Source organism: Cervus elaphus, chromosome 5 (assembly GCF_910594005.1).
Source record: "Cervus elaphus chromosome 5, mCerEla1.1, whole genome shotgun sequence".
Lineage (NCBI taxonomy): Eukaryota > Metazoa > Chordata > Mammalia > Artiodactyla > Cervidae > Cervus > Cervus elaphus.
The window spans coordinates 4,365,127-4,382,584 of NC_057819.1; the positions used below are offsets into that span (position 1 = coordinate 4,365,127).

The window sequence follows — 17,458 nt, forward strand, 5'->3', positions numbered from 1 at the left end:
CTGCATTACAGGCAGATTCTTTACCAACTGAGCCACTAGGGAAGCCCGGAAGTGTGACTCTTCCGGTGAAGCTAAAGAGGTCTTTCAAGGCTGATCAGGAAAGCACATGCCAAGCGGGTTATCATTTTACACCTCACAACATGTCACTCTGATTCTGGTTCAAAAAAGGCTTTCAGTCTCACAGAAACACTACAGGCCATAATAAAAACCAGGATCTTAACTTACCAACTTATTGACACGAAGCTTTGAGGAGTTAAATTTGAAGACATCGATTTTCTTATCCAAAGGCTTAATGGTAAACTGAAAGGAAAAAGCAGAAGACAGCTTCAGTTTCTGACAGCCAATAGCGCTGCCACCAACTGGGCAATCACACAAAGTTGGCGACCCCCTGGCAAAGATCCTTGTTCCAGTAGGTTCAGGATCCTGGAAGCTGGGTTCTTAGCACCACCTTAGGCTTGGAAACCTGAAGTTAAACCCTAGATGGGCCCGACCTTGAGGCCAACGCTGGACGGGCCATCTCAGAGTCTAAGGCAGCCTTCAGGAGGCTCTCAACCTGGCCCGAACTAAACCAACCAGAGTCAACTGCTCGACAGGTCACATCAATCGTCACTGCCTCGCTGGGTGGCACAGACCACAAATCCTCAGAGTAGGAGGGACATGAGCTGGTCTTAGACAAAGAATGTGATAGAGAAGCTAGAAGGTAGGATGGAGGGGCATTCTGGACAGGCTAAGCAATAGAAATAAAGCAGAGATGGAGAAATGAGCACTGTGTGTGTGTGTGTGTGTGTGTGTGTGTGTGTGTGTGCGTGTGCATGCATGTGTGTATGTGTGCATGTGTGTTTGTATGTGCGTGTGAGAGAGAAAGACACACAGTATTAGCTCTTTGATGACTAAGAGAAAACCATGGGAGGGGCTTTCCTGGTGGCTTAGTGGTAGAGAGTCCGCCTGCCAATGCAGGAGACACGGGTTTGATCCCTGATCCAGGAAGATCACACATGCAACTAAATCCACGCGTCACAACATTGCGCCTGTGTGCCAGAGCCTGGGAGCCATAAGTCCCGAGCCCACACGGCGCAACGACTGAAGCCGGTGTGCCCTAAAGCCTGCGCTCCCCAACCAGAAAACAATGCTGCCACAACGAGAAGCCTGCGCACCTCAACTAGCGACCTGCACCTGCTCGCATAAACTAGAGAAAAGCCTGTGCCGTGATGACAACCCAGCACAGCCAAACAGATATATCCAGGGGCTTAAACTGGGAGGAAGGCAAGAGCTGGCGGTGGTAAGGTGGGCTGGGGACGGACAATCAGCAGGGCTTAGACTTGATGCGACAGCAGTTAGGAATCACCCCAGATTTCCGAACACGGGGATGGCCTGATGATGCTGTTAAGAGAAGGAACGCAGTCAAGGGACATGAAGAATGGACTGGAGTAGAGAAGGAAGACATAACCCTCAAAATCAAAGGGGAGAGGAAGATGAATAAGGATGGGGGTGGGGGAGAAACCAGGAGGAGACCCTAGGGCCAGATTGGGGTCTGGGCCATAGTAAACACCCAGCTGGTCTTCTCACCTCTTCCTGATGAGATCGGACAGAGCCCAGATTCCAAAGCTGCACTTCCAACGTGAAAAGCCCACTCCCACAAAAGACTTGCTAAGCAGATAAAGACATTCGGGAAGCTCTCTTCTCAGGTATTTCCTTCCCACGCTCTGCTGTCCAACAAGGGGGGAGCACACGGAGGACAGAGGAACGATCGTTTGTGTGGCTTTTGGTCAGGTGAGCTGAGAAGCAGTGTTGCTCTTGTGCAGGCTGCTATTTATGAATTTCGAGAGCTTATTTTTGGCCTGGCTGCCAAACCCCAAAGCTGCCAGCGGGAGACCTCAAGGAGCGGGGAATCCACACAGGCTCGGTGCCACTCTGGGGCACACATGCGGCATCCATGGGTCACCTGGAATAAACCAGGACTTGTGTTGTCACAGCACGGGGGCAGAACGCCCCAGGCTCCTTCCCATCATGTCCCATCAGCCTGATAACCTGCGCTGTGTGACTTACTGACGTGATGGCAGGCGATGGCGCCTGGCCCCCGGGAGAGGGAACATTAGAGTTTCATGTTGGGCTGTACGAGGGGAGCCTTCGCTGCCTGGCTTCTGTGAAGGACGAGCGCCTCGGGACCTTTTAGCACGCCAAGGGTGCGGATGTGCCGTAAACAGACTTTTATGAAATTAGAGATGAAAAACTACCCGCGTACCCTACTGCTGCTTCGAGTCACGTGGAACTTTCCATTTCAGGGCCTTTTAAAAAATGAAATACCCTAAATGCTCATCTCCTGGGCTACGTGCAAAAAATCTGAAAGCCAGAATGTTTTGAGTTAAGAGGCTCAATCTGTCTCGTCAAGTGTGGCCGAGGGGAGCTCAGCCACGTATTGGCAACCGGGGGCCGGTGTTCCTCTCCTCAGAGCTGCTGCAGAAGGGATGGGAAAACAGGAAACCGGCTTGGAGGTGGGGGCCCTGCAGGCGACCGCGTGAGCCGTCTATCTTACTCACTTCCTCCGCGCTCAGGCCAGGTTGCGCGGGTACCAGCCCATCACTGGGCACGGCCCAGGCCTGCACTCCTGGGCCCTGTGTTCTGAGCCTCGGGGCTTGTCCTCTGTGTCTCCCCAGGAACCGCAGGGGCCATGGCTTGTGCTGGTGCCCCCCCGCCAGACACAGCTCCTCTGCTCCCTCTGGGTCCCCGCTTCCCGAGGGGCGCGGAGCAGCCAGAACAAGGCCCCTCCTCCCGCGGCGGTGTTCCTGTGAGGGCTGAATCAGAGCCGGGGCGAAGCTGCTGGCTGGCGGAGAAGCGCCGGATCGTCACCCTCTTTGTCACCGGCCCGTCGTGAGGCAGGGATGTGTCACGGCGGCTGAGTCATCGCTTGACTAGAACTTCCTTGAGGGCTGAGACTGCATTCGCTCCATCTTTGTTTCCCGCACGAAGCCTGACACTGAGCAGATGCTTGAAAACTCCTTGAAAATTAACCAGGGAGGGGGGACTTCCCTGGTGGCCCAGCGGCTAAGAATCCGCCTGCCAAGGCAGGGGACCCAAGTTTGATCCCTGGTCCAGCAACTAAAATCCCTCATGCCTTGGGGCAATTAAGCCCGAGCGCCACAACTATTCAGCCTGTGATCTAGAGCCTGGAGTCGCAACTACTGATGCCCGAGCGCCCTAAAGCCTGTGCTCCCCAACAAGAGAAGCCACTGCAATGAGAAGCCCTTGCACCGCTGCTAGAGAAAGCCCACACACTGCAATGAAGACCCAGCACAGCCAAAAATAAATCAATTAATTAAATAAGACGATTTTAAAAACTTAACCATGAATGAGTGAATGAATACAGGATTACAGCATTTGGGAAAAGTCACCATCTTCTATCAGTCAGCTCACTCACTCTTTGCAACCCCATGGACTTCCTATTAGGACCTATAGGACCATCCTATACAATCATACTTGAATTCTACATTAGGGTGTTCATCCAAGTTATCTGAAGTTCATTATTCTTGAATTCTTATAAGCAAGTTAGTCTGATATCCTTGTGTATATCATTGCTGGTATGTATATATTATTTGTACAATATATATAATACACACAATTCATGTATGTATCATGGAGATTTGAGTGAGTGAGTACAAGTCTCTCAGTCATGTCTGACTCTTTGCGAGGCCATGGACCATACAATCCGTGGAATTCTCCAAGCCAGAATACTGGAGTGGGTAGCCTTTCCCTTCTCCAGGAGATCTTCCCAACCCAGGGGTCGAACTCAGGTCTCCCGCATTGCAGGAGGATTCTTTACCAGCTGAGCCACCAGGGAAGCCCCACAGAGATTTATGTATACATAAATATTGACATCACATTGAATCAAGCTCTGGACACAGAGAGTTTAATAAACACCACACTTAAGAGACAAACAGGATTCTCCCCAGAAATAGGAAGCCAAGGAATAAGAAAGGGTTACGTTCTGGTTTCTTTACAGCTCTCTGGGGCTTAGTCCTGACAAGTTGATCTTCCCGGTCTCTTGTTAGTCAGCAGGGAGGGTTTAGTGATACTATTTGAAAACAGGATGTCAATATTGTTCTGTAAATGCTATAAAAATCAACAAGCAAAACCCCAAAGCCTGGGAATTAAAGGATCTTGGTGCTAACAAGGAGCAGGCTGGCCTGGGCTGCTCCGGAAGGAGGAAAGACAGAGAAGGTTCCGTTGGGCTGCCGGGGCGTCTGCTGTGCAGACCCGACCTACCTCCTTGTCGCTATAGGAGATGTTCCGGATTTCGTTCCACGGGAAGGAGATCTTGGGGGTCAGCCTGTTCTCAGGGTCATAAATGTGAAGCCCCAAAGCATCCACTCCAAGCAGCAGCTCTGTGCCCTTTTTATTCTGTAGATTCGACAGAGAACAGCCACCGTCAGCTCCAGCTGAGGCTCGAGGTCTTGCTCAGCTTCCAAAAGAACTGATATAGACCATTACGTGTGACAAGTTTCAACAGCTCCTGACAGAAGTCACCACTGTCCTCGAACCTGGGGGGGCCTCCAGCCTCCTGCACTGGGGCAGGGAGAGGCAAAATGAGACGATTCTTACGACTGGTGTGTCCCATGGAGAGGTCACTGGGGGTGCCCATCACTGCCTCAGGTACCTTGCAACTTTGCCAGCAAGAGACAGAGTGTGAGTGTGTGTGCTCAGTCCTAAGTTGTGTCCAGCTCTTTGCAACCCCATGGATAGTAGCCCGCCAGGCTCCTTAGTCTATGGTATTTTCCAGGCAAGAATACTCGAATGGGTTGCCATTTCCTTCTCCAGGGCATCTTTCCAACCCAGGGATCAAATCCACGACTCCTGCATTGGCAGGCAATTCTATGCCACTGAGCCACCTGGGGAGTGTCAGTGGCTAAAACAGCGGTAAGGGAAGTGGTTACTAATTACATCGCCGGCTGATCACAGATGCAGAATAAAAACCTGTAGGGTTAAACGCCCCTCATGTTAAAAGAAGAGGTGGTTGTACTACCAGAAAGAAAATTCTCAGAGCTGTGATCAGGTGGCCTTATTTTACTTTAAAATGCAGTTTCAATGTGATAAAGCAAGTGTGCTATAGAAAACTGTTAACTGTGGAATCCAGGCAGTGGGTGTACATAGGTCCTCACTCAAAAGTCTTCCAACTTCCCTGTATGTTGGAAATTTTTTATTGTAAGATATTGGGGAGAAAAAAATATCAAAAGGGATTGAAAGTAAATTACACTCCAATAAAGCTGTTTAAAACTTTAACTGACAGACTGCATGCAGGCTAGGCCTCTAATGGCAGTCCAGCCAGCAGCCAGCGCACCAGAGGGCGATGCCCTGGGCCCTCACGCTGCGGACCAGCACGCACCCCCTCGGGCGCGGGCCCGGGCCCTGGCCCTGTGCAATCTGCCCTCGAACAGCGGTGGTGGCCAGCCCCCTGCGTCTGACTCCCTTGCTGACAGCAAGGAAAAGGAACCAAGACTCCAGGGCAGGAAAACAGGTCGGCAAGCAAAGGACATGCCCCGACTGTGAGGAGAAGTACCAAGCTAACAGCAGGTGGAGGAGAAAATCTTTTTACTCCATCTAACACCCTGGAGTCAGGTGCAATCACCAAAGCATGAGGGAGAATCGTGAGCTCGTCTGCAGAGCTCTTAAAACCACTGCATTAACACAAGTGAGGCTTTGTGCTTTCAAAATCTACATTCTGGAAAACAAGATATTTCATTGTTTCTCACTTAAATTTTTAAAGAAAAAAAAAGGATCCCCCCCCCCTCTTGTCTCCTATCACGAGGATTCCAAGACTTCTAGAGAATAAAGAGAGGCGAGGCCTGAAGAAGCCCCTTTTAAATTGTTTCAAGCGCACAGCTTCCTTAGATGATGGCGAAATTTCAGGAACGTTAACGCTAAGACACTAGAATATCCCTTACCCTCATCTGTCATGCAATACGAGACATATACGCACAAAATAGTATAATGTAGTCAGACTGCTGCTGTAGAATTAGTGCCCCCAAAGAAACTGCTTTTTGTTTTTTTTTTTAAGAATTATAAAGATCTAGTTTTCTACAATGTAGATGGTGGGGCAAGAGAAGTTGTATGGACAAAGCCACAGAAATGTGTCAAATGAGTCTGCCCTGAAAGAAACCAAATGATTAGCAAATATGAATCGATAAAATTTTACAAAACAACCTTCAGTATTATCATGGAAAACCTTTTATGCGTTTGTACACTATACAAAATGACATGATTTGTCAGTGCGCCTTATTTTATGCAAATAATCCATTAAAGTTATGTATTTAGAAAACAAAGCAGAAAGCTATCCCGAGGGTATTTTAAATGTGTTTCAATTTACCTAAATGTAATACAAAATTTTGGAGAAGGAAATGGCAACCCACTCCAGTATTCTTGCCTGGGAAATTCCATGTACAGAGGAGCCTGGCAGGCTACAGTCCATGGGCTCTCAAAGAGTAGGACATGACTTAGTGATTAAACAACAACAAATACAAAATTTATGGACACCCCAAAAAGGAAAGCAAGCCTGAACTATAATGACTAAGGTGGCCCAGTGTGGATGGCTGTTTTTTCTTTTTAACTGTCTGCTCATCTACAGTTTGGAACCGGCTATGAAATAGGTCAGCAAATCGCATGAATTCTTGGGAAGGCACTGCACCCAGCAACAGAACCTTGGGAGAAAGATGCTCAGGGTGCTAAAAAAACAAAAAAAAAACAATGCTCTGAGGGCTGGACAGGGGGCTGGAAACAAACGCTTCTCCAGTGTACAAGCCACGGGTTCCCAGAGGACAGCAGAGTATTAATGGTCTGAGTAGAAAACCAATTAGCCTGCCAGGGAGAGTTCCCACCCAAACAAATCAGTAATCTGTAAAAGCGCAGCTTTACTCTCCTCGTGTCCTGAGGGGAGAAAGTATTTACAGGTGTTCCCCGTGGGCCCGGATCTCACAGAGCCAGAAATAATCGAATGTTCCACCAGAGCATTCAGACGGGGTTCTGCCGAAGCAGGACGGGGCCCCCCGAGGCTCCACCGACACTTCATTACCTAGCATCTAATTGAAGGCCCAGAATAGAAACTGAGGCTCTTGGACCCTCTCCCCTGCCTCTTCCCTTGTTGGCCACTGAACCGGCGAAGTGTCTGCCACCCTGGGACCAGGAAGGACCCATTTTAGCAGTGTGCCCCTGATTCCGCCTCCATCTACGCCCTGGGGACGCGCAGGGGCTTCCACACACCCGGATTGTGAAGTAGTTCACACCGTACATCTCCAGGTCCTGAGCTATCTTTAAATACTCCATCTCCGCTTCGTCCCTGCAAAGAGAAGGAAAGACTCCGTCACTGGAGGGCGGCGGGCGCCAAGCTGAGCCTCAAACCTGCATGAAGACGTGAGCCCTGGCAGCTGCCAGCCCAGCTCTGCCCAACCCTGAGTCTATTAACCACACTGAGGTCAGGCAGAACTTCCCATCCCCGTGAAAACAAGAGAACAGATTCATTAGCGTGTCTCTTGGCTTCAATTTCACGCTTTGCCCTTGGTAAACAGTGACACCCGTCTCGAGATGAGCACGTGGTGTATCTGCTCCCGCAAATGGATCTGGATGTTCACAATTTTATTTTAGCTGTTGCTTTATCCAACTGCGTGCCTTCTTCACCTGGAAGGTTTTGGTAACGAAGCATCTCTGTCTGCAAACAGCCTGAGAGCTCGCCTCCTGATCTGACTCCTTTGGGAGCTGCTGGAGGCTGGGGTGAGAGCGATTCAGGTTGTAAAACCCCAGCCAGGACGCCCACTTCTAAGTTATGAGTCAGACTTAAAGGCAGCTCTTAAAGTAGCGATGACTTGCAAAACACCCTCAGACAGGCATAGTGTCGAAACATCTTAACTCAAGTCTATGACCTCGCCTTCTTCTCGTCTCCACTCTCGAAACGGCCTCAAATGAATTTTAAAAATTCAACCCCTAGGGGACACTGTGGTGGCAAGCTGAAGTAACTTGAAATCACATGTGTATTGTTGATGTACCGTTGTTTGGAAGATTGTTTGATGTTATTCGTAGCAACAAAAACCAGGAAACACCTAAAGGCCTGTCAACAGTGGGATGGATGAAGGATCTGTGGTCTATTAATATATCGGAATACCATACAGCAATGAAAAAAAGGGGGGGACCACCGCTGCAGGCCACAAGCCCAGATGGCACAATACGACCCTGAGTAAAAGAAGTGAGGCCCAGATAATAGAAACTGACCGCACTTAACATAATCTTTAAAACTACAACACTCACCCATGGAGTTGGATGTGGGAGAGTGGTCACCTCCGGGGAGGAATGAAGGGGCACCTGGTGTTTCCTGTCACCCGGGGTTTTCACTTTGTAAGAATCCATCAAGTGTTATATTTATGACTTGTCCACTTTCTGGTGTACATTTTTTTAAGAGTTAAAAAAAAAAAAAAGTCATAGGAAGTTGATTTGAAAAACAGAGCAAAAAAAATGTTAAAGGCTAACGAGAAGACGATTAATTCCCAAAGTGACTGGGGAAAAGCTAACGATACTTGAGACACAAAATTTCATGTTTGAGATCACAAAAATTAGATTGGCAATTGTTGGGGATTAGAAGGGGGAGGGACGTAGGGCCCTTTCACACTCTGCCCACGGGCGTGTAAACGGGTACAGGCTTTTCGCAGGACGATTTGGGAGGCACCTTTCAAGACGCAAAACGCTCACCTCCTTTGACTCAGCAACTCTTTTTTCTTCTGAAGGATCTCGCCTCAGAACGACTCATACAAGTACATAATGATGTAAGACTGTACACTGCAGAACGTTCTGTGAAACTGACAGACCTACAGCTACTCCAAACACCATCAGTCAGGGCAGGGACGCAAAAGCTACGGGGCACGCACACAGTAGGAATCTTACAATGAACCTGCATGAGCACTGAAGGTGGCAGGTCTGCGCATCCCGGCAGGCGGGAGTACCCACGCCCCCACGCGCGGGAAGAGGGCACACTCCACACTGGAGCCCGGCGTGGCTGCCGGCGCGCCCTTGCTCTTTTGAGTACTCTGGTACTGCTTTTTGTTCAACAACCACGTCCCAGTTTTGCAGCGCCTTAAAAAAGAAAAGAGGCCCCGGGGAGACGTCCGCCAGCGAAGAGCAGCCTCACCTGGCCCGGCCTCGGTGCTCCGCGTACCAGGCTGTGATCCTCTCCTCCCACATTTCCGGAGTCATCTGATATAGATTTATCACCTGGCGGGGAAGAGAGCAAAGCAAAAACCACACACACCTTTTTGATAATTATGCATCATTTTTACAAAATAGCAAGGCGTGTGTGTGTGTGTATGTGTGTGTGTGTTAGCCACTCAGCTGTGTCCGACTCTGTGTGACCCCATGGACTGTAGCCCTCCAGGCTCCTCTGTCCATGGAATTCTCCAGGCAAGGATACTGGAGTGGGTAGCCATTCCCTTCTCCTGGGGATCTTCCCCACTCAGGGATTGAACCTGGGTTTCCCACATCGCAGCCAGATTCTTTACCATCTGGGTCACCAGGGGAGCCCCAAAAACCACATACAAGGGGCCAGTCACAGGCAGAGGTGGGTGAGTAAACGAGCATCGTTTGATCTGAGTCACAGCTCAGAAGGCTGTACCGTTTCCCGGGCTGGCAGCGGCCCCTCTCTCCTGGGCCGTGCAGCCCAGGGGCAGGACCTCACTCAGCAGCAGGACCCCCTGGCCCCAGAGCTGCCTTTGGCTGTTACAGAAGCCATCAGGCGGGCAGGTCAAATCGGGGGAAAGGGGGAGCAGGCCTTTATCACACATGACAAGGTGAGTGGGGCCAGAGAGTCAGAAGTGGCTGAAGAAGAGGGCAGGCCTGCTTCTGTGGATAAGCAACAAGACCAAAGACACCAGGGATTAAAAGCTACAGCGCCCAGGCATCTACCTGCGCCCTGCAGCGGCAAACAGCTCACTTCCCCGGGCTGAACTCCGGCTGCTCTATGCCCCTCCCTGGGAACCAGTGCTGCTCACCCACCTTTAAAGAAAGGACCAACTGCAGGCCAAGCCTGTCCTGACAACCCCAAAGGAATTCCACAAATCTTTACTCAAGACTGATGATAAAACATTTATGAAAACGTTCTCGATACGGCCATCCTGTATTCCTGCAGGTCCTTCGGTTATGTCTTCTCAAACAGGAACTTTGACTTCTTACCCTTTTTGGAAGCAACTCCTCTTGGGCCAGAAATCCCCGCTTGTGAACAGAGGGGTCGTAGTCGCCGTACTAAAGGAGAAGAGAAGGTGAATGAGGGATTGAGATTCTAGAGACAACTTCGTTTCTGAACAGGTCGACGCAGCCTCCGCCCCTCCCAGCTCCCGGGAAGCAATGCAATTCCGATGACAAGTCAAGATTTCAACCTCACTAGGGTGTTATCCTCGGATGAAGATACAAAGCTGATTATATCTGTGAACAGAGTCGCATAATCCCATACAGGATGGATGGGAAACGTGCTAATAAGAATGTGACATTTGTAGAGAAATGTGGCTACATTTTCTAACTCCTGAAGGAAGTCACTGCTACCAAAACATTAGGTTTTGAAGAGAGACAACAAAACACAACTGTGTGAGAAGTGATTAGCATCGGGTGATAAGAGTCTTACCTACACACACTTGTAAGTGGCTGGTAATTGGAGCCAAGTGCTAGGTGGGAGCTGGGGACAGTGCTGGCAATATTTTTAATAGCTTTCATTCAAGGCTCTGGAAAATGCTTTGGAAAAATCTGATGCCGACACTGTCATCCTTACCGTACAAACAAAAAAAAAAAAAACCAAAAAAACAAATAAAAGGTTAACTGATTTTCCTAAATTTGCAGAGAGAATCACGAGGAGGGCCAGAAGTTGGCCCTGCATTTTCATGTACCCACAGGGGACGGTAACTTGAAACTTCCTGATTTCAAAACAATTATCTCTTTCTTTCCTAGAAAGTTAGCCTGACCAGGAAATAATCAGAAATGAAGGAGTTTTTTAAAAAAGAAACTAACCATAAAATATATAGAACAGCAAACCCTGTCTCTTGTCAATTAGCATTCAGTGGTTTTTCTCTTGATCCAAGACAACAAAGCTCAGTATTTTAGTATAATCTTCTATAAACACTTATGCTTTTCACTACCAACACTGGCAAAAAAATAAAAAAGGTCTGGCTGTTGGCTCTACATCCCACCAAACTGGATCAGGACATGGCCCACCCCTCTCATTCCCAAGAACCTCAAGTTTAGATTTCTGGTGTGTTTTTCAACAGACACTCACGGGATTGAAAAGAGATGTTTATCATCAACTGGAAATCATGCCTTCTTCCCATATCACTCTTCTATAAAAGCCCCAAGGATCCATATCTCTTAGGAATCTCATAATTATCTTGCAAACAGCAGAATTGGACTGCCTTGTTTTTTCAGTTTAAAAAGTTGGTCAAACTTCAATACTTAAAATGAGCCAGTTTTGGTAATCCTGTCTATACATTTCTTCATTTAAAAAAACTGGAAGGAAACTAGTCTCTCTGGGTCTCTGAAAGGCCAGGGAGGTTGGAGGACTGTAATAAGTCAGGAACTGTACCAGCTTTAACAGTCCTCCGAGGGAGGGTCTAGGTAGGAGCCTGGAAATGGAGGAGGGGAGTGGGGGCAGAGGGGAGACTTCTTAAAATTCAATCTCAGCTCCTCAGCAGTGACCTTGGAAATTTTGTGTCCCTGTTTTCTCATCTGTAAAATGAGGATAATAACAGTACGTATCTTACAGAACTCTCCTGGGGGATCAAATGGAATACCCATAACATTTTTTTTCAAACTATGATTAACACACAGCATTCAGTACAACCTGATGTCAAAAGATAAAAACTCAGGTCACGCCACCACTCCAAGTCCGCTTCCAAATGGTCAAAGGAGAGCGTTGGTCTTGGAGGGTCCTGAAGGGGCGCTCTGGACTGCCCCGAGGCCTCGAGTGGGGAACCCTCTCTCTAAAGCTCAGCTTCCCTGTCTGGAAAGCAAGGGTCAGAATAATGCCTGCCTCCTGGTGTGTGTGTGTGTGTGTACATGCGTGTGTGTACACGCGCGTGTGTACATGCGTGTGTGATAAGAATGCAGTCAGGGAAGCGCTCTGCATGGTGCCCGGCTCGTAACGCGCCAGGTGTCACTGTCGTGCCCTGCATTATTTATAAAGACGCTGGTCACTCTTGGCTTCTCTGATTTTTGGAGGGACAGAATGATAAACAAAGCCCTCGCTGCACTTGCAAACCTCTCTGAGTGCTTCTGCAAGCAGATATGCAAAGTGAGAGCTGTAAATTCAGGCTCCAAAGGCTTGTGAGAGTAATGACCCACATTATCATACTGAGCTCCCAGCTACGCACTGATCAAACGTTACATCTGAGCACCGGGGAGGTGGCAGGGACGCTGCTGAAGGAACTTCTCCACTGGACTAATTCCACTTCGGACATTAAAGCCACCTTGAAGTATGGGTCTGCTCTTAAATGTCTTTAAAAAAAAAAAAACACAAACAAAACAAAAGAAGAAGATCCTCAAGTTGTGGCAGCTGGTGAATATAAAGGAGAGTCACACCACCGCATGGATGCAGATGGCTGTTCCCCCGTCTTTCATGTACAGAGGCTCCCTGATAAAACAAGCAGGAGTGAATCTGCTGGGAGGCTATAATGAGGCTTGGGTTTCAGGCCTCTGCATCTGCATGGGCCTCGACCTAATTTTATATTTATAATTTGGTGTTCTTGCATTAAAAGAACCCCCTAAATTGTAGAAGCTTCTGGCCCCACAAAACCTGGGTCCACCCCTGATATAAACCAATGGAATTTAAATTCGAGAAGGGAGTTCACCGGCCTCCTGGGAGGAAAAGGAACAAAGCAGCAGAGATGTTCTAAGCTCTCAAGGGGAAATAATGGGATGGCTGGTCGTTTAATGAATTTTAAGGACATGTCAAGAGATGGTGTCAGGTGGGCATAAAACCCTAAGCGCAGAGTAGGTAGCACACGCGGGGAAGACCCAGGATGCTCAGGGTGATGTTGTCCACGCTTAGGGCAGGGAGAGAGGAATCAGTTCACATTGAGGCCAAATTAAATTTTAAGAAACCAATTTGCCAGTGAATGATGAGGGAAGTCAAGAGTTTAATGATATGTGGATCTTTGCATCTTAAACTTCTCTCCCAGAAGCTTTTCGTTTTCATTAGTTTTACTTCACCACCTCTGGCCACTTGTGAGAAGTTTAGAGGTTTGAGGTAGCCTCCCGGCCCCCCATCCGAGACTTCAGGGTTTAAAAAGAAAACGTCTCTGTTGCTATAAATAGCATGTTTCCATCCCTACTGTATGGTTTAAAAAGAGTCTGAAGGTATCCACTTTTCACTGGGATAAACTGCAACACGTTTATTCACAATAAAAGAAATGAGAAAAAAAGGAGTCCACATTTTAAAGGACTCTCAGAGTCACTTCTTAAACAGAAACCCATAGTTTCCTCTGCTTAAATATATGAAAAATGAGACCAAACGCTCTGAATAGGATTTCACAAAACACAAAGGTCTAATCAATACACACACAGAATAAGTAGTCAGATCCCTACCACACACCCGTCACTAAATTCTGGATGGATTAAAGACTTAAACTTATAAACAGAAATCCATAAAAACATCAGGATAAAATATTGAAGAATATTGATGAAATCATTTGAAATCAAAAGTCACTTAAAACATAAAAAGAAAAGGACTGACAAGACTGACATGTAAAAAAAGATAAAAGAGTAATATTCATAATATATGGCGCTCCTGTAAATCAATTGCTGTTCACTCGCTCAGTCGTGTCTGACTCGTTGTGACCCCATAGACTGCAGCACATCAGACTTCCCTGTCCATCACCAACTCCTGGACCTTGCTCAAACTCATCTCCACCAACTTGGTGATGCCATCCAACCATCTCATCCTCTGTTGTCCCCTTCTCCTCCTGCCTTCAATCTTTCCCAGCATCAGGGTCTTTTTTAATGAGTCAGTTCTTCGCATCAGGTGGTCAAAGTATTGGAGCTTCAGCAGCAGTCCTTCCAATGAATAGTCAGGACTGATTTCCTTCAGGATTGACTGATTTGATATCCTTGCAGTCCAAGGGACTCTCACGAGTCTTCTCCAACATCACAGTTCAAAAGCATCAATTCTTTGGCAATTTCATGGGTTTGAAATATTTCCATGTGTGCACGCGTGCTAAGTTACTTCGGTCATGTCTGACTCTTTGTGACCCTATGGACCATGGCCCACCAGGCTCCTCTGTCCATGGGATTCTCCAGGCAAAATTACTGAAGTGGGTTGCCATGCCCTCCTCCAGGGGATCTTCCTGACCCCAGATCAAACCCTCGGTTTTTAGGTCTCCTGCATTCCCAGGCGGGTTCTTTATCACCAGTGCCACATTTAATTCTTCTTTTTCTTGGTTACTGGTAAGACTGAGCATCTTTTTGTATTTACAGACTCTTCTCATATTCTATAAACTGCCTGTTATTCATAACCTTGGCTCCCATTTTCCTGCTGTCTTTTTTCTTAGAAACTTATGAGTTCTTTATATTCAAGGATGTATCTGCAATTCTACTTCTAGAGATCCACCTTAAGGGGGAAAAGCTTTAGCACATGCACACAAGGAAGCAGATAAAGAGTTTGCAGTAAAACACTACTTACAATAGGGAAATAGCAGAAACTAAACCTGCCTCCTCCTCAGGAGGGTGGGAAAACAAATCAGGTTTATTCATCAATGGCTGCCGCACAGCAGTTAGAATCAATGAACTCTATCCACACGTCCAACATGATACATCTCAAAATCAACACTGAGAGGGAGAAAATACCCATCTGTAAAATGACAAGTCCCTCCAAAAGGGAGATATGCAAAGGACAGCACCACTTATATCAAGTTTTGCCTTCTGAATACTTTTTTTCCTAGATATTATATATTTTTTTCCTGGCTATTTTTTATTTTTTTTTAATTTTACTATTTATTTTGGCTGTGCTGGGTCTTCACTGCTGCCCACAGGCTTTGTCTAGTTGCAGCAAATGGGGTCTACTCTCCAGTTGCGCTGCGTGGGCTTCTCACCGTGGTGGCTCCTCTTGTCGAGGAGCACAGGTTCTAGGCGTAAGGGCTTCATCAGCTGTGGCCTGAAGGGCTCAGGGTCGGGAACTGTGGCACACCCGCCCAACTGCTCCTTGGCACGCGGGATCCTGCCGGACCACGGACTGGACCCGTGACCCCTGCACTTGCAGGACTCTTCACCACGGGGCCACCAGGGAAGCCCTTTCTACCTGGATATTTAAAAGTCAGTCTCCTCCCACCCAGCTGACCACTGCCCAAGGTGTGAACCCCACAGTCTCGTCTGAAGGACCACTACAACCTTCTACCAGGTCTCCTTGCTCCCAGACTGGTGTTCCTCCATTCTGCCCTTCACACGGCCACTGAAGGATCTGTCCAAAACACCAACCCTTCCCTGGCTCTGCATCACCCACAGGAGGAAGTGAAGACTCTTTATGGTCCTGATCCCAGCAGACCTCTTCCGCCTCAACGCTTCCACTTGCTCGACCTGCACTTTACAGATACCCAACTTCTCAGTCGCCTTCTGGTGCTCTGCCCCTGACGGGCATCAAATCACACTAGGAAACAGGTCTCCTCTCCCTCCCACCAGTCCTTCCTCTCTCTGGACACTAGGAATCTACTGGCCAGCACTGCAAGATTGGGGAATTATATACCACTCCCTCTCCAAGTCATTTTTAATAAGAACACATTTTCAAACTGTCAGTATGAAATCCAACAGGTGGCTTAAGACATTGCAAGATGGTTTGGTATGTCACATGAATAGGGAAAAAACAAACAAACACATTTTTAATTGAAATATAACCTAAACTCCAACTATGAAATACGGTTCTTGTTAACTGAACCATATGATTACTATTTGTATTTATGCTTTAAGGGTAATTGTTTCTTTATGCTTTGGAATGAACTGTCTCTATATCAGCTGAAGAGCTAATACACTGTAATGAATACGTTAGTGCGTAATTACATCCCATGTGTTAATGCACTCAAATTCACTTTCCCCACCACACTTTTACAGTTCCTGTCTGTCTCAGAAAGGTTGTGGAAGAGAAGAAATGGAATATAATAGAAGGATCAGGTACAATTTATTGAAAAGTTTGGAGGGGTGTGACCATATAAATGAACCTGGGATTTAGTGAAAGGGGTGGTACCAGTGTGGTACCCAGAGATCCCTCTCATGGTATGAGCAAAAGCTAAGTGAGGCAATCAGACTCTAGGGTTCTCATCCTGGCTCCATCCTCTAGCTCCCTTTTCCGTCAAATCCTGTCCATCAGGAAGTGGGCTATAGGGGGACTTCCTTGGTGGACCACTGGTTAAGACTTTGCCTTCCAAAGCAGGGGGCACGGGTTTGATCCCTGGTCGGTGAACTAAGATACCACATGCCTCTTGGGCAAAAAAAAGAAACAAAAACAGAACATAAACAACAGAAGCAGTATTGTAACAAATCCAATAAAGACTAAAAATGGTACACACATTAAAAAAAAAAAAAACCACCTCAAAAAAATAGTGGGCTATAAATTCCAATTAAAACAGAATTAACATCAAGTATTATGAGAAAAATTATTAACCTTTCCTGATCCTTAGCTTCTGGAAAAGACTCCTCTGAGGAATCTCAAGAAATATTCATGTTATAACACTGTGTAAAACGGTAAAACGCTACAGATGTGTAAGATCGGATCAACATTACAACCAGAGGCACCCTATTCATATCAATAGCTGTCCTAGAAACTGGGAGCATGGTCCAATAATCCTTAGCTTCCCAAATGCAGACTCGAAGCCATAGATCACCTTTGTTTGTATGACTATGACAATTTACACTGGGAAAAACAGCTAGAACACGCTTCTCCATATGAATCACATATGCTGTCTGTGCATCACTTTCATCTCTAAATTAGGAGGATCCAAATCAGGAGGGCTTTCCTACACTGAAATCTGTTTAAGCAAACATCTGCTGGTTCCCTGATAAAGTTATTTTTTTCCCACAGGTGGCCTTTGAATTTGGGCCCCCCCACCCCAATTTGTGCAAAGGCAGTGTGGCCTTTGAGAACTGAAGTCCTTCAGAGGGAGGTGGTATCCTTGGGAGCCTGGGCCGCCTCTCGGCTGGGGAGAAGGCGGGAGGGAGAGGAGCTCAGTTCTGGGCCAGGAAGTGCTCGGATTTAATGAAAGTGACAACAACTGCTTCATCACTGTCAGGGTGCTACTGATTGAAAGGACACATTTTTCCCCTGTTATTAATATTCTTAATCAAAGCAGAAAAGGAAGCATATGTTTTAGTTGAATCCAGGCCCATTTTCTGTTTTCTCAATTACTCATTTGTCAGGGCAGCGGGATAGGCAAGGCACAAGATGCAATCCCAAGGCTGCGTGTTCCGCCCC

The 17,458-nt window shown here is 47.3% G+C and overlaps 1 protein-coding gene across 5 annotated transcripts in view; it reads right to left on the minus strand.

Annotated features, from left to right (window-relative positions):
• The window catches only part of NF2 (neurofibromin 2), a 65,907-nt gene that overhangs the window by 22,182 nt on the left and 26,267 nt on the right, over positions 1 to 17,458 (minus strand). For all 5 annotated transcript variants that reach the window (XM_043901394.1, XM_043901396.1, XM_043901395.1 and 2 more), the window contains exons 5-9: positions 10,198 to 10,266; positions 9,161 to 9,243; positions 7,249 to 7,324; positions 4,261 to 4,395; positions 226 to 300 (exon numbers count right to left, since the gene is read on the minus strand). In XM_043901394.1, the coding sequence (XP_043757329.1) occupies positions 226 to 300; positions 4,261 to 4,395; positions 7,249 to 7,324; positions 9,161 to 9,243; positions 10,198 to 10,266 (438 nt within the window). The remainder of the gene's footprint in view (positions 1 to 225; positions 301 to 4,260; positions 4,396 to 7,248; positions 7,325 to 9,160; positions 9,244 to 10,197; positions 10,267 to 17,458) is intronic.